The 19,549-nt window shown below is 36.9% G+C and overlaps 1 protein-coding gene across 3 annotated transcripts in view; it reads right to left on the bottom strand.

Annotated features, from left to right (window-relative positions):
* The window catches only part of LOC149571553 (nicotinamide adenine dinucleotide transporter 1, chloroplastic-like), a 193,966-nt gene extending 174,866 nt beyond the window's left edge, over nt 1–19,100 (bottom strand). For all 3 annotated transcript variants that reach the window (XM_089813068.1, XM_089813070.1, XM_089813069.1), the window contains exon 1: nt 18,793–19,100. In XM_089813068.1, the coding sequence (XP_089669194.1) occupies nt 18,793–18,865 (73 nt within the window). In that variant the 5' untranslated portion in view covers nt 18,866–19,100. The remainder of the gene's footprint in view (nt 1–18,792) is intronic.
* Nucleotides 19,101–19,549: the final 449 nt, after the last annotated feature.

Genomic DNA, 19,549 nt, shown 5'->3' with positions numbered 1-19,549 from the left:
ATCAACACCAAATTAATTGGTAGCCCAGGCAGGATCAACCTTGGAATCAACCTCATGAAATATCATCTTTGGTGGCTTGTCCTTGTGAACAGTAAGCCATGAATCCTTGTGAATCTCCTCAAGTGTATCCTCAAAAATCAAGGATTTTTTGATATTCTCCCCATCAAACACCTCTCCAAGTTGCTCAAACACAATATCCAACTGTAGCATCAACCCAAACTGTTCTTTGTTTTCCTTTTCTATGGGAGCAACTTGATCATCACTCAACAATCCTTGCATATCCCTACAAATAGGAGCTTCATCCTCTAGCATGTAATTTCCCTTTGAACTCTCTCCAGGAACATCTTGCCATTCTTTATGTAGACTCTCACCAAACATAGCACCTTCAAGACTAGTAGGAGAACCATCATACATCTTTGTGGGTTGCCCATCAACTTCCATTTTAAGAGACAAAATTTCTGGAGGTCGAAGTTGATGGTGAGTCATGGGACCTGCAACAACTTGGTCACCTTGAAAGGCCTTGGGCAATGACTCCTTTTGTATTTCCTTCCTAGGATCTTCAAGCATCCCCCCAAAGAATGTAGTGGAGATAGCGCCTTGTATTGGTTTATCAATATTTTCCTCATATTTGAACTCTCTTGTGATATCTTGTAATTCACTATTCAACTCACCCACTTGATTATCTTCCTCTTTAATTAAGGATATTTGAAACTTCTTGCAACCCATCTTCAAGAGTCACCCCTTGAATTATGCATGAAGGCTCACTAAGATTTCCTCTTCGTCCACCTTTATATGTTCCATTTGTAGTTCTTCGTGTGCCCTCACATGTTGACCTTTGCCTACCAACCTTTCTCTCTCTTGGATAAATTCAATTGTTTCCTCAATTTTCTTGTCAACCTCTCCACCTCATGATATAATGTGTGAAGGTTCATCCACTCGGTTATCTTGAACATTAGAATCAACCATATCATCTTGATACATCTTATCTTCTTCATTCTTTGGTGTCCAACTTGAGAGCTGAAAGAAAAACTTACCACCCCCCACTAATATTTCCCCATACCAAACCAATTGAAACTTGACCAAGTCAATGATGTCTTGGCAAGATGGGCAAGTAGACTCTGAATGTGAGTAACTATGTATGCTGCACCAATATCTTCTTCCACATATGATTTTTGGTTCCTTATTGATATCTTCTTTGAAAACAAGAAAATCTTCCTCTGAATTGACAAAGACCGCAACTCATGTATTTGTGAAAAAGAAAATTTTCCTCTTAATGCCAAGTCCACTCTCAAGAGAAACACCAAACAATCCAACTCCTCATGATCTCTAGTGCCATGTATCCTACACTTCCTTGATGTTGCAAGTTGAGACAAATTCAATGGAGGTAACCTTTTGTTCAAATCAAACCAAATGGGAAGAATGTCCACCTGTCTATCCATTGAGAAACCTTCCTTTCTTCTTTTCTTTTCTTTCTTTCTTTTTTTTTTTTTTGAATTTTTTGATATTTTGATTTTTTTGATTTTCACTTTTAAAAGAGATCTCTCATTTCAGATCTAATTTTGAAAGCTCATTCTTTGTAAATCTCTACTTTAATTCAACCTTCCAATGAACCTCGATCAGGCCCTCCTTCTAAAGTTAGATAATGTTGATGCGAGTTTTGTATCACTTACATAACATATTAGGATTTGAATATTCGATATGGGATATCAAACATGCAACTCCTCTCTTGAAAAGTTAATTCTCATGAGACATGAGTATAACTCCAATGTTCCTTACACCATTGGATACTCGCTCAGTTTTATCAATGTGATTCGCTGGTAATCACATAGGCGGCCTTATGCAAATTGTTGAGGATGACTTGGACTTTGGTGGGATGAAGGTGATGGTGGTTTGGTTTGTGAAATGTGCGAGGGCAAATAATGTTGATGGTGGTGATGATGGAGAATGTGTTTGCCAAGGATGATGTTGGTGGGAAAGTGATGGTGGTGGAAGGTGAATGGATGTGTTCTAATACTTGAGCTACTCCTCTAACTTCCTTCTCTAAGCCTCGACTACCCAGCTACTCACTATTGTACTCCTACTCCTATGAATGGAAGGTTAGCAAATGGACAGGGATCAAACCTAATGAGAGCTGACTAACAGCCTCACTTCTACAAGTGCAATGATTCGAAGGAATAATAAACTAGTTTGCCACACAAAGCTTCCCAACCAGCTGCTAGGATGCTAGTGGTCTAGTATTGATCCCTATCAAACATTTACCAATGTTACCATCCAACTATCCATCTACTTTAACCTCACTTAGACAACTTGAAATGAAATCAACGTTAACAACTTGAAAGGAAATCTAACTATGTGGAAGTAGAAAACATGCAATAACACCAAATGTTCTTAATCACCATGCAAGTCACAACAATGAAAAAGAGAGCGATTTTGGTATTATTTTAGCAACAATTTCTCCAACATTTTACAAATGAGAGCAAATGGCCTTATATAGGGGCCACAAATACAACGGACGGTGGAGATCAAAACAAGATCAACGATCCAGATTGGATCCTCAAAACCCTAATTAGAGTTGCCACCCCATCGGCCAATGAGAAGCTGCCACCTCATCAATGGACCAATGAAAAAAGTCTAAAAGTGGCAACCAATGAGAAGGCACCAAAATGATGGCCAATCAGAAATAGACACTTGTCCTATTCTAAAAGAAAGAGAAATTTCCACTTAGGCTTACATCAAATGCTCTAATATAACTCTTCCCTTTTCTTTCATTTTCTTAACTAAGGCAATGAACTTAGCTAGCCTTTCATTAACTTCTTCCATAGGAGGACAAGGTGTGTGCTTCGCCCTAAGTTCCGCTGACTTCACCACGCTACTTGCTACTTGTAGTATCCTTTCATGGTCCTCATATTCCTTCGCAAATTTAATAAAAGCATTGAGAGAGGAAAGGATGCCCAAATGCCTTTTCTCGATAGCAACCTTTCCTAACTCATCCAACCTCGATCCAAAATCTGTCTCATTGATATCCTCTTTGCCAAGGGGGATTGTCCTTCCTTTAGTCTATCCTTCATCCATATCATGTCCACTGCACCGATATTGGTGTCGGTTATTCGCTTTTCATTTTCGAGAAGAAGGGTGTTTTAGGCATCATATCCTCTTTGTCTTTCTTAGTGTTTGTCCGCTTGGGATTCTTACTTGCACTAACATCCTCCATACTCGTCACCCTATTATGGGATGATAGAGTGGTGGACCAAAAAGCAAGTAGAACCAAGGGAAGCAATCCTTAGACTAGAACGAAAGAAGGATGTCAGCTTAAGAACCCCTTTCAACTCTAAATGATTAAAATTCACTTTAACCAATAATTGGACAGCGACTTTTCGGAATTTAGGATCAGACTTTAAGAACTTCAAATCCTTTTGCAAATCGAAAATTTATCATGTAATTCACCTTCAAATAAAAATTGCCCAACCTAGGGCAAAAATCGCAGCTTCTTGCAAAAATCAAAATTTAATCTCCCACAAAATTCGGCTACCACAAAATTCGCCTTCCACAAAATTCGGCCAAGGTCTGAAAATGCCTAAATGCAAGCAAAAAATGTCCAACAATGCAAAAATCTGCCTCTCAAGTGAAATCACAGAGGGAAGAGAAGAGCTGCTCCAAGTCTAAATTTGCCAAAAATGGAGAGAGGATTGCTCTTGCTAAATCCCCAACCTTGAGGAGGAAAAGTGAGAAATGAGGAGAAAATGAGAGAGAGGCCTCCTCTTATACCCAACTTTCTTATTTCCTCCTAGCTGGCTGACTTGGACCCTGGGAGCAAGAGAAACAATAATTAATGCTAAATTATGGCCCACAACTAAATGCTTAGCTAAATATTAACTTTGCAAAAATGAAAATTGCCAATTAGTTCTAAATTACAAAAGGAAATTAAATGGTGCCTTGGAGATGTTATATATTTCCATTTAATGAGGATATAGTAATTAATGTCATTAAAATTGGATTTTGGCTAACCCAAACCCATTTTTCAATATTAAATTACTAATTTCATTAAAGACTAAAAAATTTTCAAGGCAATTTTAATCCAATTAAAGCCAAATTTTGCAATTTTAATTCGAATTGATTTAGCTAAGCAATTTTAGCATTTTAACACAAATAAATCATTTCTCTTAGAGCCTAAAAATCGATTTTGCAATTTGATTTCATCATCACAAAAATTAATTTTCTTCACCAAAAAAAAATTAAGATTTTCCAAAAGACCAAATTTAACAAAATTTTCATTTATTGAAAATTATTCAAATTTATACGATTATATCCAAATTTTCAAAAGAAAATGTCTAAGTACAAAATTCACGACTTTATCCTGCCAAAAGTTGTTCTTTAAAATTTGTTCAGCCTAAGGATGAAATTGGTGGCTCTGGAAAATCAAGTTGAAACTAGGTGAAAATAAATCTAAGTCTCTCCCACTGCCCTAGAGATGTCCAAGGCTCAAAATTTTCAAAAGAATCAAAACTTTTTGGAGAACTCAAAAAATTTGCCAAGGCAGTAAAAAAAGGGGGGGCCCCAAAGTTTTGGGGCGATGGTGTGAGAACCTCACAACAGGTTCTCATCAAGACCTTTTTGTTTTTTCAGTTTGTTAGCCTATGGAGGCCTTCAAAGTCCTTTTTACATTTTTTAGTGTTTGTTTCAATTGCTTTCACCTTTTTGTTTCCTTCAATCTCTTACTTTCAATCACGCCCTCATTTCAAGATATCTTGGGGCTTAATCAAAGTTGTTAATCAAAAGTTATTAAGGTTTGCGTGCATGTGTGAGTGGGGTTTAGAACCCTCAGTGCATATTTAAAATATTAAACCTTATAATTTGATGTTGAGTTGCACTTTTTGAAATATATGACTTAAGATCACTTTATGTTATGTTTTTAAATTGTATAGTTTCACTTATTGATATTTTAAGTCATACCTTAAGTGATTTAAGTTATATAGTGCAATTTCTAATCTGATTTGATGTTGAGTTGCACTTTTTTTTTTAAACTTAAATCGTTTAAGTGAAAATCTCACTTTTCAACCTATTTACACATAACACAATAAAATGTTAGTGTAAATATATAATTGATCCTTTAAAGTGAGATTCACTAAGGTGAATCAATAAGACACGTGCTAAATGAATAGAAACTTCAAGTGGTGCAAGTCTTGCATGTTTCATATTATATTTTGAATGTGCAATATGTAATTGCTCTTCCAAACCACAATTTGGCTCGTAAAACCACTACTTTCTCACCAAAAAACCTAGCTGTTAAAGTAATAGCTTCGGTTGAATTTGATATCAGTATGTGAACCAAATATATATATATAGTCTCACTCGCATACTAATATCACAAGCTATTCCAAATACTTGTGATTATGCCTAGATCGGGCCTGTCATATTATGAGAATAGTCAAAGTTATGATCTGATATTCCAATCTGCTCGAAGCAGATTTATCTTAATAGTTTCAACCTATGATCGAGCACTATGAGGATGAAGGATGGAAATGTGATGGAAACTTGCATTCTTTGAGACAACTTTCATCATTTTCTTCACAAACTTGCTCTCTAAAAGCACCAAAAATAAGCAAAAACAAACAAACGTATTTACAAAAAAAGAAAAAGAGAAGAAAAACATACCCTCTTGCTTTGACACAAAATGTAGACTTTCAAACACCTCAAGCTTGCAAGCAATTTCATTTTTGAGAGGAAGAACCTTTTTGCATTTACAAGAAATGAGAGTTTGAACTTATGTGTTTAGAACAAAAATCTAGGGCTGTTAATAAACAAATGGAAGAGAGAGAGAAAAAGAATGCATCAAATATGCAACAAAATCTAGAAATGCAAACAAAAAACAAAGTTTCACGCTTACTTGGAGAGCTAAGAGCAAAACTTAGAGCAAAGATGAAGTTGGAATGAAACACTCCTCTTCAAATCGGATTTTTCAAATGCATTTGCATATTGCATTCGAAACTTTTAAATGTCTTTCATTCCCAGCCCTAAATCGGGTTTCTCAAAGCACGTTGCACATTTAAATGATATGCAAGTGATGCATCTAAGTGCAGATCACACTTTTGAAGTTTCATTGCACATTGAAATGAAACACCTAAGGGCAGACCACACTTTTTGAGACCCTTTACACGTTAAAGAAGTAAATCACACCTTTTAGGGAGGTTTACACATTACTTTTGGCAATGCTAAATGCAAGTAGAATGAGTTGTGGTTTTGGGTGTGGATTGCATGTTGCTTTTGGCAACCTTTTGCCAACGAGAAGCCAATCGTACTTTTGGAGGTCCATTGCATATTTCATTTGGTACTCATGTGCAATTGCAGTTTTGGGAATGATTTACACATTGCAAGGATAATGCTTAAGTGCAGATCATGCTTTTGGAGGCTATTTACACATTGTTTTTTGCATGAAATGTGCAGCCAAGAGGCAATTTGTGGTTTTCAAAATAAAATGCATATTGCATAAGTATAAGTGGAGTTGCCTTTGTGTTTTTAGAGTACATATGCCGTCGCACTTTAAAACTGCAATTACATGTGCTTTCTTTAAAAATAATATAATGCCCGGCCAAGTAGTTTTAAAAATACAAGTTGTTTTACATTCAAACAAGCCAAATCGTGGTTTTGATGTTCACTTGCATATTCCATATGAAACAAAAAAGTGATCTAATATGCAATGTGTCTCAAGAAGTGTGATTTAGCACATTTGAAGCCAAGTCGTGGTTTTGAAGTTCACTTGCATATATTGCATATGAAGGGAAAAGTGATGTAATATGCAATGTGTCTCAAGAAGTGTGATTTAGCACTTGAAATGAGAGCATTTGAAGCCAAATTGCACTTTTCAACTTCATTCATATATTTAAATGATAGCAAATCATGCTTTTCAAGACTCATTTGCATATTCACTTGCATGCATATGAAAATGACAAATTTTAACTTGTTGGATTTAAATTATAGCTTAAAAGATCAAAAAGTGCAACTTTATAACTTATTAACACATTTAAAAGTGGCTTTTTTAAAAACATCAAAAAGTGCAACTATTAACTTCAAAAAATTGCACCCGATTGCCATTAGCAATTTTCGAGTAACATTGGAACAATCATGAGCTTGTGGGTAAACTACTAAAATGACTGAACCTTTAGGTTCTAGGTCGGCTCCTATATGATATTAACTTGATATGTCACTTATCCTAATGAAACTACAAAGTTAATGGAAAAGGGAAGAAGATAGTACTTTTAAATAGAAAATTTAAATGAAATGCAGAAAATGAAGGTGATACACCAAAGAAGCAATGGTGAACAAGAAGCCAATTGCACTTTTGGAGGTCCATTGCATATTTCATTTGGTACTCATGTGCAATTGCAGTTTTAAGAGTGATTTACACATTGCAAGGGAAACGAGCAAGTGCAGATCCTGCTTTTGGAGGCCATTTACACATTGTCTTTTGCATGAAATGTGCAGCCAAGAGGCAATTTGTGGTTTTCAAAATAAAATGCATATTGTATAAAATTGGAGTTTCCTTTGAGTTTTTAGAGTACACATGCCATCGCATTTTAAAAGTACAATTACATGTGCTTTCTTTAAAAACAATAAAATACCCAGCCAAATAGTTTTAAAAATACAAGTTGTTTTGCATTCAAACAAGCCAAATCATGTTTTTGAAGTTCACTTGCATATTGCATATGAAGGGAAAAGTGATGTAATATGCAATGTGACTCAAGAAGTGTGATTTAGCACTTGAAGTGAGAGCATTTGATGCCAAATCACACTTTTCAACTTCATTCATATATTTAAATGATAGCAAATCACACTTTTCAAGATTCATTTGCATATTCACTTGCATGCATATGCAAATGACTTATTTTAACTTGTTGGATTTAAGTTATAGCTTAAAAGATCAAAAAGTGCAACTTTATAACTTATTAACACATTTAAAAGTGACTTTAAGTTAAAAACTCCGAGTACTAGCTACCACCCCCAGACAGATGGTAAGACAGAGATAGTGAATAAATGGTTGGAAGGATACTTTGGGAATTACATGGTAGGGCAACAGAAAGCTTGGGTTAAGTGGATATATCTATGTGAATACTGTTATAATTCCACTTATCACATGTCTATTCAAATGTCACCACTCATGGCATTTTATGGATATGAGGCACCAAGTTTCATTAATTTGTTTCTATCAAATAATAGAGTGCCCAGTGCTGGATACTTATTACAGGAGAGCCAGGACATTGTGAAGGCTCTTAAGGATAATATCACCAAGGCACAAAATCAACAGAAGCAATATGTTGATCAAAAGAGGACTGAGCGAACTTTTGAGGTAGGTGATATGGTATATTTGATGTTGTAGCCTTACCACCAATCCACTCTCAATAAGAGTAATGCTGAAAAACTTAAGCCACGTTATTATGGGACTTTTAGGGTGATCAGGAGAGTTGGAGAGGTGGCTTACGAGTTGGATTTGTCGGCAAAGAGCAAAGTGCATAATATTTTTCAAGTGTCACGTCTCAAAAAGGCAATAGGACACCAGATTGTTCCTTCTACAGTGCTTTCACCCTTGGATGATGAGGGTAAATTGGTTTTAGTCCCAGAGGCTATCATTGAGTTCAGGGAGAGGAATTAAAGGACACGTACTATCAGGGAATACGTGGTGAAGTGGAAGGACCTGCCAGTAGAGGATGCCACTTGGGAGAGTGAAGAAATTTTCCAGCATTCAGAGTTGAGATTGCTTGGGGACAAGCAATTTCAAGAGGGGCACATCTTTTTAGCATCTCAATGGAGTTATTAGCCTTTACATTCTCTGAAGGCTAAGTGGAGAAATAAGGAGAAAATGATTAAATTAATTTCTTATAAAGTCATTAAATAAATTAAAATTAAAAGGTGATTTTATATTTAATTATTTTAATTTTCTAGAAGCAAAATTAATTATTGTATTGGAAAGGGAGAAGCTTCTAGAGAGTGCATTTTTTAGAAATACAACTGATTATTGTATTGGAAAGGGGAAGCTTCTAGAAAGTGCAATTAAATAATAATTTATTTCCTTCTAGAAGGGTAAAGGAAAAGAATAAATAGAGGCGAGAGCTTCATTGTTAAGCATTTGATTATTGTCAATTGCATTTGATATGAACTTGGGAGAAGAAACTAAGGGTTTCTGATTTCAATTAGCCATTGAAAGCATCAATTCTTCAGTGTTGCAACTATTTGAGGTGGTGAAATATCCATTGAATTTGGCATTCAGGAGAGTTTCATTCTGGAGTTCTATTTGTGCTTAAATTGAAAAATTCATCTATTGTTTGCTGCTATAGTATGCATGAACAGTGTCGCACTATAGTATTTATGCTTGATTCCGATTGCAACTTTCATCTCCATCCTTGGGCATCACTATTATCAAGTTCCTCTTGCAACTATCAGTAGTTAGCATTGTAATCTTAAGCATATAATTGTGCTGTTGTAAGTGATAATTCAGAATCAAATTTTGGCATTGTTGTAGTCATTATTGTAAACCCATTTGTCTTAGCAAACTCATAGCAACATTGTACATGGGAATGAATTCAATAAAGGAGATATATTTTGCATACCATTTGTTTGACGAAATGTCCATCTAATAGCATATATGATCAGCATAATAGTTGTATGCCAATTGTTTGTCAAAATATCAACTGGCTGTAGGTATGCATTCCATATCTAGTTTCCATGTATATGCATTTTTTTTAAAAATACCAAAAGTATTGCCAAAGTAACGAGAATCGAAATCGTATCGGAATCGGCACGGCCGAATCGAATCGTGAATCGAGGGTGAATCGCCGGTGAATCGGCGATGAATCGGCAAATTTGAAAAAACCCTTTAAATGTAGAGATTTTAACAATTTAAGATTTATTTCATGCACCCTTTATTGAATATAACTTAAACACACTATAACATCATCAAATAAAAGTTGAAACTTAACATATATAAACATGGAAGTTTGTGTTTACCACATGGGGTAAAGAGTTTTTATAAGACAACTTCACATCCAACACCTACTCCAAGTGCTTCAAAGCATATCACCCCTCTCGAAAGGCTTGCTCTATTGTTCTCTCCACCACAGACACTCCATGCCTACAACAGCTTCAGGTCTCATCAACTGGTGAGACTTCCCACGACTGATAACCGCAGCAACTGGGGGTCCAGGGGATAACGCCCCCAGTGGGGTCGAGGGGCAGCGCCCCCGTCGCCAAAACCAAATTTGCACTCTGAAACCCACACAAAACTATATGGAATACAGTGTTTTTGTGATTTTCTTCTGATCCCACACTCTTTCTGGGAATCGCTGATGTTTTACTACCTGATTATGTCTTTCCCTTCCCTTGGGCATCATCCGTTATGCATTCTAAACATTTTTTATTTGTCGTCGTTTTTTTTTTTTTTTTTTTTTTTAATAACCTATGGTTCTTCTTTTCTCTTCTCCTCTCTTCTAGTCATGCTTAACAATTAGAAGGCCCTTTAGGGTTATAACAAAGAGGAAAGGTAAAAAAGAAAGCAAAAAACATAAGTGATTTTTTTATTATTTCCAACTAAACATGCATGCTGTTGCCAGCCGATTTTTGGCGATTTCTAATGGCGATTCAGGCGATTTTTTGAGTGAATCGCCGATACATGCGATTCAGGCGATTCACCCGATGAAATCGCCGATCACGATTTCTGACTCCAAAAAAATCGAGGTGCATGAATCTGATCGCTGAATCGGCGATTCACGCAATTTCAGCGCGATTCTCATTACTCTGAGTATTGCACATGCCTATTAGTTCATTGTAAGAGGCATTGTAATAACATTTGCGAACATTCTAAATTTCTTAGCATCATTCAAACTATATCAGATAATCTAAAACACAAAAAAAATCAAAAAAAAAAAGGCAGTATACAAGTGTTTGACAATATTCCTTGAGCTAAAATCAATCAGTTTGGGCAAGGGATATTACATTGGTATCAGAGCTAAATCCTGTCATCATGAGGGTTTAGCAATCACATGCAACCACCTCGGGTTGGCTCTCACAGATTTTACACTCGCAAGCAAGCTTTGTTTGACAAGGAACAAGATTTTAACAGGTAGCCAGACACCATGGATGACAAGCAAGAGCGTAGCCCATCAAGAGACAATAGGAATGAGGATTAGGAAACAAAGGAATTTTACTAAACAATAGTTATAAGACAAGAGTGGATGGCTCAGGCTTTGTAGGCACTCACCACCATGGTTGAGCGCATAAACCCACAAGACAGACAAAATCAGGAACAACGAGATAACAGGAGTGCAGTGGGATCACCTAGAGCTCATAGAACTCTTTCCAGAACAGCAGAGAGGCCCACACATCCTACCTTTTTTAGAGAGGAACCAGTACAGGAGCTAGCAGAGGAAGTTGAGGATAGGACATTTGTAGATATCCTTATGGCTGCTAATGATGAATGGGAATTATTGGCACCGTAGGTACGGGAGAGAATGACATTTGGGAGGTTTGTGAACCAGAGAAGAGAACACTACCGTGTAGTCAAACAAAATAGGAGACCTCGTGGCGAGGATAATGAATTAAAGTGGGCTACAGGGAAGCTTTCCTTGACTACATTCGATGGCAGTAACAGAATGATGAATGGGAATTATTAGCACCACAAGTACAAGAGAGAATGACTTTTGAGAGGTTTGTGAACCAAAGAGTAGAACACTACCATGCAATCAAACAGAATAGGAGACCTTGTGGCGAGGATAATGAATTAAAGCGGGCTACAGGGAAGCTTTCCTTCACTACATTTGATGGGAGTAGTAGAATGACAGCACAAGCTTCGATTCACAAGCTTGATACCTTCTTAGCACTAAGACCTATGACAGAAGTGGAGGCAATAAAATATGCCACGCTAAATTTAGAAGAAGTTGCACATGACTGGTGGTACCATGGGATGGTTACCCAAGACTTTGTGGACCGGTTGCTAGAGAGGTTTGATACGAAGGATCCAGAAGTCTACTTCAGGGAGTTGGCACAATAAAAACAGATAGGCAGATTGGTGTATTTCATTAGTGACTTTCAAAGGCTATCCATTATGGTGCCAGATATATTAGATAGTAGATTGGTTATTTTGTTCATGGAGGGATTATTCAAACCACTGAAAGGTCAGGTAAAAGCCTTTGATCCATTCAATTTGCAAAAAGAAATTAATAAGGCTAGAAGTATGTAACAAGCAGTCCCAGTAAATAAATTTCAGTCAAAGGATGCATCATCTAGCAAAGACAGACCATTCTTCAAGAAACCTAACAAGAATGAAACAAAGGCTGAAAATAAAGATAAATCATTTGCTTCTTTGAATAGAGAGACATTGAATGATTTAAGGAAGAAAAAACTTTGTTTTTATTGCAAAAGACCCTATGACATGAACCATGACTATCCCTTGAGGCCAAAGGGGAAAGCAAACAAGGTTATGTGGGCATATTATGAGAATTCTGATTCTAAAATTTCAGACCAGCAATCTGAAAATGAGGAATCAATTAAAGAAAAGGAAGGCACAGATGATATAAGTAATAAGAAGACTAAGGATAGACTTAAGGAGGGCCGCCTCACTAGTCTACAACAAGAGAGATCATTAAGGATGAGAGAGGTATTGGCTGGTCAGCAAGCTATTACTTTGTTTGATACAAGTGTTACTCACAATTTTATTGATTGAGAGGTGTGGGATTCAGACAAAGCAATTTGAGGGTCTGAGAGTGAGGGTAGCTGATTGCTACATCCTCAAATGTGATAGGAAGATTATAGGTTTGCCCCTAAAGATTAACAACTTTGATTTTAAAGCAGATTTTTGTGTTGTTAACATGAGTGATATAGATTTAGTTCTTGACATGACTTGGTTACATGATATAGGGGAGTTCACTCTCAATTTGAGAGATATAGAGATGAGGTTTTAGTCAGAAAGGAAGACCCATACACTTAAGGCCATTCGTGACAGTGGGTCTAGGATGATGTCTTCCAGACTCATGGAGAGCTTGTTGAGACATGACTAAGTTGAGTGGGCATCCCGTTGCACTTTAATGTCATCACAGTTGGCAGCAAAAATCAGAATATCACCCGAACATACAGAAATTGAGAAACAAGCACTACAAGGTTTTCAGTGAAATACCACCAGGTAGACCTCCAAATAGAGGTATTGAGCATATTATTGAGTTAGAGGAGGGTGTTAAACCCATCATGATCACACCTTACAGGCATCCGAAGAGATTGAAGGATGAGATCGAGAAAACCATTAAGGAACTACTTGCCATGGGGCACATTAGACAAAGTAAGTCGCCTTTCGCTTCTTTTGTGGTTTTGGTGAAGAAGGATGGAACTCTTAGGATGTGGATAGATTACAAGATCCTGAACAAGAAGACTATCAAAAATAGGTACCCCATCCCACGGATTGATGAGTTATTAGATGAGCTATATGGACCATGTTTCTTCTCCAAAATTGATTTGAGATCAAGCTATCATCAAATCCGAGTCAGAGGGCAAGATATAGAGAAGATGGCATTTAGATGTCATTGTGGCCATTTTGAGTTTGTAGTTATGCCATTTGAGCTAACTAATGCTCCAGCTACTTTTCAGTCCACAATGAACAGGGTTTTTCAGCATCAGTTGAGGAAATTTGTGTTAGTTTTCTTTGATGACATCCTGGTGTATAGTAGGACATGGGATGAGCATGTGCGGAACTTAGACACCGTATTGAGTATTCTGAGCAGGGAATCCTTGTATGCAAAGAAGTCAAAATGTGATTTGGGATTATCAGTGCTCAGGGAGTTCATATGGATCCTGAAAAGATTTGTGCTATTATTGAGTGGCCTACTCTAGTAAACTGACACAGTTGAGAGGATTTTTGGGGTTGTGTGGGTTCTATAGGAGGTTTGTTAGTAGATATTCCAAGCATGTAGCACCCTTGACAAACTTGATGGGAAAGGGGGCTTTCTTATGGACTCTTGAGGCACAGGAGTGTTTTGATAAATTCAAGGAGTTGATGACTTTTTGTCCAATGCTAGCATTACCAAATTTTAGCAAACCTTTTGAGTTGCACTGTGATGCATCAAGCGAAGGTGTTGGAGCAGTGCTTATGTGAGACAAGCACTCGATTGCTTATGAGAGTAGGATGCTCAGAAGGCCTAAGAGGAGCTTCAGCATTTATGGTAAGGAAATGTTGGCCATAATGCATGCTTTGGCCAAATTCAGGCAATATTTAGTGGGTAGAAAATTCAAGATAAAAACCGATCCACAATAGCCTGAAACATTTCCTGGGGCAATGAGATCTTAATTGCAGGCAATTAAGATATAGAGAAGATGGCATTTAGATGTCATTGTGGCCATTTTGAGTTTGTAGTTATGCCATTTGAGCTAACTAATGCTCCAGCTACTTTTCAGTCCACAATGAACAGGGTTTTTCAGCATCAGTTGAGGAAATTTGTGTTAGTTTTCTTTGATGACATCCTGGTGTATAGTAGGACATGGGATGAGCATGTGCGGAACTTAGACACCGTATTGAGTATTCTGAGCAGGGAATCCTTGTATGCAAAGAAGTCAAAATGTGATTTGGGATTATCAGTGCTCAGGGAGTTCATATGGATCCTGAAAAGATTTGTGCTATTATTGAGTGGCCTACTCTAGTAAACTGACACAGTTGAGAGGATTTTTGGGGTTGTGTGGGTTCTATAGGAGGTTTGTTAGTAGATATTCCAAGCATGTAGCACCCTTGACAAACTTGATGGGAAAGGGGGCTTTCTTATGGACTCTTGAGGCACAGGAGTGTTTTGATAAATTCAAGGAGTTGATGACTTTTTGTCCAATGCTAGCATTACCAAATTTTAGCAAACCTTTTGAGTTGCACTGTGATGCATCAAGCGAAGGTGTTGGAGCAGTGCTTATGTGAGACAAGCACTCGATTGCTTATGAGAGTAGGATGCTCAGAAGGCCTAAGAGGAGCTTCAGCATTTATGGTAAGGAAATGTTGGCCATAATGCATGCTTTGGCCAAATTCAGGCAATATTTAGTGGGTAGAAAATTCAAGATAAAAACCGATCCACAATAGCCTGAAACATTTCCTGGGGCAATGAGATCTTAATTGCAGGCAATAGAAATGGGTAAGTAAATTACAAGCATATGATTTTGACATTACCTATTTCAAGACGGAATGTAGTAGCAGATGCCTTGTTAAGAAGACCTCGCTTGAGCTTGATGACCGATATATCAGAGGATTGGAGATATTTGATCCTTGCAGAGTATGCAAAGGATACATGGGCATCAGTATTCATAGATGGATCGATCCAAAATAGTGATTTCACCCTTGTGAATGAAATCATCATTTACAAAGGGAGCATTTATTTGGTGCCAGGGTCAGAGGTAAAGAGCATGTTGTTGAAAGTTTATCATGACTCACCTATAGCAGGACATCCAGGTTTTTACAAAACCTACCAGTAGATTCGTGAGTGTTTTTCATGGAAAGGACTCAAAGATGAGGTGTTGCAATATGTTAAGAGTGTCCTACTTTCCAACAGAATAAACAGAAGCACTCTTACCTAGTCTGCTTACTTAAGCCACTTCTGATTCCTAACAGGAAGTGGGAGTGTTTATCCATGGACTTCATCACAAGACTACCGAGAGCCCATGGTAGAGATTGTATATATGTTGTTGTTGATTGGCTTACAAAGTTTGCCCGCTTCTTCCCAATCAACACTACATACACTGCTACACAGGTCTCACATTTATTCTTTAGAGAGGTATTTAGATTGCATGGTTCACCTTGGAGCATTGTCAACAACAAGGATAGCAGGTTCATGAGTCACTTCTGGCAAGAGTTGTTCAGATTGTGCGGGATAGAGCTCCCTCTGAGTACTAGCTACCACCCTCAGACAGATGGTCAGACAAAGATAGTGAACAAATGGGTGGAGGGATACCTCAAGAATTACATAACAGGGCAACAAAAGGCTTGGGTTAAGTGGATATATCTATGTGAGTATTGTTAGAATTCCACTTATCACATGTATATCCAGATGTCACCATTCATGGCATTATATGGATATGAGGCACCAAGTTTCTTGGATTTGTTGCTATCAGATAGTAGAGTGCCCCATGCTGAGGACTTATTACAAGAGAGTCAGGACATTGTGAAGGCTCTTAAGGATAATATCACCAAGGCACAAAATCAACAGAAGCGGCATGCTGATTAGAGGAGGACTTAGCAAACTTTTGAGGTAGGTGATATTGTATATTTGATGCTGCAGCCTTACCATCAATCCAATCTCAAGAAGAGTGGTGCCGAAAAACTTAAGCCACGTTATTATGGGCCTTTTAGGGTGATCAGGAGAGTTAGAGAGGTGGCTTACGAGTTGGATTTGCCAGCAGAGAGTAGAGTCCATAATATTTTTCAAGTGTCACGTCTCAAAAAGGCATTCGAACACCAAATTGTTCCTTCTACAGTGCTTCCACCCTTGGACGATGAGGGGAAATTGGTTTTAGTACCAGAGGCTATCATTGAGTTCAGGGAGAGAAATTTCAGGAGACGTACTATCAAGGAGTACTTGGTGAAGTGGAAGGACCTGCCAGTAGAGGATGCCATTTGGGAGAGTGAAGAAATTTTGCAACATCCAAAGTTGAGATTGCTTGGGGACAAGCAATTTCAAGAGAGGCAGACTGTAATGTCCCCAGCTTTTTAGCATCTCAATGGAGTTCTTAGCCTTTACATTCTCCGAAGGCTAAGTAGAGAAATAAGAGAAAATTATTAAATTAATTTCTTATAAAGTCATTAAATAAATTAAAATTAAAAGATAACTTTATATTTAATTAATTTAATTTTCTAGAAGCACAGCTAATTATTGTATTGGAAAGGGAGAAACTTCTAAAAAGTGCATTTTCTAGAAATACAACTAATTATTGTATTGGAAAGGGGAAAGCTTCTTGAGAGTGCAATTAAATAATATTTTATTTCCTTCTAGAAGGGTGAAGGAAAAGAATAAATAGAGGCGAGAGCTTCATTGTTAAGCATCCAATTATTTTCAATTGCATTTGGTATGAACTTGAGAGAAAAAACTAAGGGTTTCTGATTTCAGTTAGTCATTGGAGAGCGTCAATTCTTCAGTGTTGCAACTATTTGAGGTGGTGAAATATCCACTGAATTTGGCATTCAAGAGAGCTTCATTATGAAGTTCTATTTGTGCTTAAATTGAAGAATACATTTATTGTTGGCCGCTACAATATGCGTGAATAGTGTCACACTATGGTATTTATGCTTGATTCTGATTGCAACTTTCATTTTCATCCTTGGGCATCACTGTTATCAAGTTCCTCTTGCAACTATCAGTAGTTAGCATTGTAATCTTAGGCATATAATTGTGTTGTTGTAAGTGATAATTCAAAATCAGATTTTGGCATTGTTGTAGTCATTATTGTAAGCCCATTTGTCTTGGCAAACTCATAGCAACAACATGGGAATGAATTCAATAAAGGAGATATATGTTGCATACCATTTGTTTGACAAAATGTCCATCTAATAGCATATATGATCAGCATAATAGTTGTATGGCAATTGTTTGTCAAAATATCAGTTGGCTGTAGGTATGCATTCCATATCTAGTTTTCATATATATGCATTAAAAAAAATACCAAAAGAACTGCACTTGCATATTAGTTCATTGTAAAAGGCATCGTAATATCATTTGCGAACATTCTAAATTTCTTAGCATCATTCAAACTATATCAAACAATCTGAAACACAAACAAAATCAAAAAAGAGAAAGGCAACATACAAGTGTTTGACAATATTCCTTTAGCTAAAATCAGTCAGTTTGGGCAAGAGATATTACAAAACTTGGGGATGGCCAACAGTACCGGGGACGGCAAAGCCAAAACTTCTAGCTATCCCCTTTTTTCCAGCTAGTCAGGTAAAGGCAAAATAGTAAATTTTTCTTTTTGTGTGGGTCCATAGTTGTCTTAAAGACATAATAAAAATGTGCAAATCATATTTGTCCTTTGAAACACTAAAACACTAACTCTTCTACTCATTTTAAGATATGTTGTACTTGCTAAGAGGGAGAAAAACATAAAGCAACAGCAGTAGCAACAGTGAGAAAAGATTGCATTTAGAATTTCTATTTAGTACTTATTATTTTAGTTGCACTTCTCTCTATTCCGTTCTGATTTGTATTAAATTAATGAAAGTTTCCACGAGCGCTTACTATTAAATCTTTCATGCGTCTGAGATTTTTTTGGACTTTTCAACTGTCTGAGATGTGAAAGATGACTTCCAAAAAATAAAAAATTTGACGTAAATTCTGTGTTACCCTATCATCAACCTAAAAGCAGTAAAGACGCCGATCAATTTATTTGTAAATATGAATTCTATGTTCTCAGTCAATTACCAATCTACTTCTTTCTCCTCGGGATTTGTTAATAATCGTTAACCGGTGTATAGTGTATATTTTCAAAATATATCCCCTCCTTGAAATTTTCTCTGTTCTAAACAAAATTCATCTTCCATAAGAATTGTGAGGTTTCTTTCTTCGTTATTTTCAACGCCGTTGCTAATGCCGACCCTCAACTTCTGAGACGGAGAAACAATTGACACAATACAGGTTTAATTCCGAACATTCGGTACAGATAACAGAATTTGCACTAAGAAGATTAATACTACAACTATATGAAACATGACAAAATTATACAGACTGATCTGCTAAAGATTAGTCGCCAAATGTTTTCAACTGTCCATATTGAGGAGGAGAGAAAATTATACAGACTGACCTGCTGAAGCTCCAGCGAGGGCATTGTAAAAACGCTCCCTGCCTTTGCGGGACTGAATTTCTTCGCTCGTCATCAAATTTTATATATAAAAAGTAAAAGAACCTCTGAAATTCTTTTGACGACAGAAAAAACAAGCAAATGCGACCTCTCTCCAGAGGAACGTTGTAACGATCCAGCGTAGCATCGCCAAGGCACGCCTTCGGGGGATTCGAACACCGCACCGACGAAATGAACTTAAAGATAATCGGCCATCTGGTAGCTCAATATCATGCGAACAAAGCCTTTATTACTTCCTCAAAACCCGCTCTGAGCATAATTTAAATATACTTCGTATATATATGTATCTGCTTGTAGCTATCTTGTCCGAAATTTTCCGTGCTTTTTCCCTTATTCGTCCGTTGTCTTAAAAGCTAAGTAAAAATCTCATTTTGAAACGTTGATGACGAACTGTAGATGACGGCGGGTATTAACGGCAGATGGACGTTAGGAAGATCATTTCATTTCATTCATTCCATCAATAAACGGAAAAATATGCTCCACAATGTGCAACAAAACGTTTTTAAGAAGATGATAGAATTGTTTAAATGATGAATCAAGGTGGCACTCAAATAATTTGGTATGCTTGGTGTATCTAGGTAGCAATTAATCCTTTTGCCCGAAAAAATTCAATTGACCAATCGACTGATAGAATTTTATATCTTTTTCTAATTTTTCATTATTGTATTTGTCATAAGTTACTACTATTAGTGAATTAATT

The sequence above is a fragment of the Cupressus sempervirens genome, chromosome 2 (assembly GCF_028749045.1).
Source record: "Cupressus sempervirens isolate cs-2001-9-10 chromosome 2, ASM2874904v1, whole genome shotgun sequence".
In the NCBI taxonomy this organism is placed as follows: domain Eukaryota; kingdom Viridiplantae; phylum Streptophyta; class Pinopsida; order Cupressales; family Cupressaceae; genus Cupressus; species Cupressus sempervirens.
The sequence above is the reverse complement of the archived record's forward strand: the minus strand, read 5'-3'. Positions and strand labels throughout refer to the sequence as shown.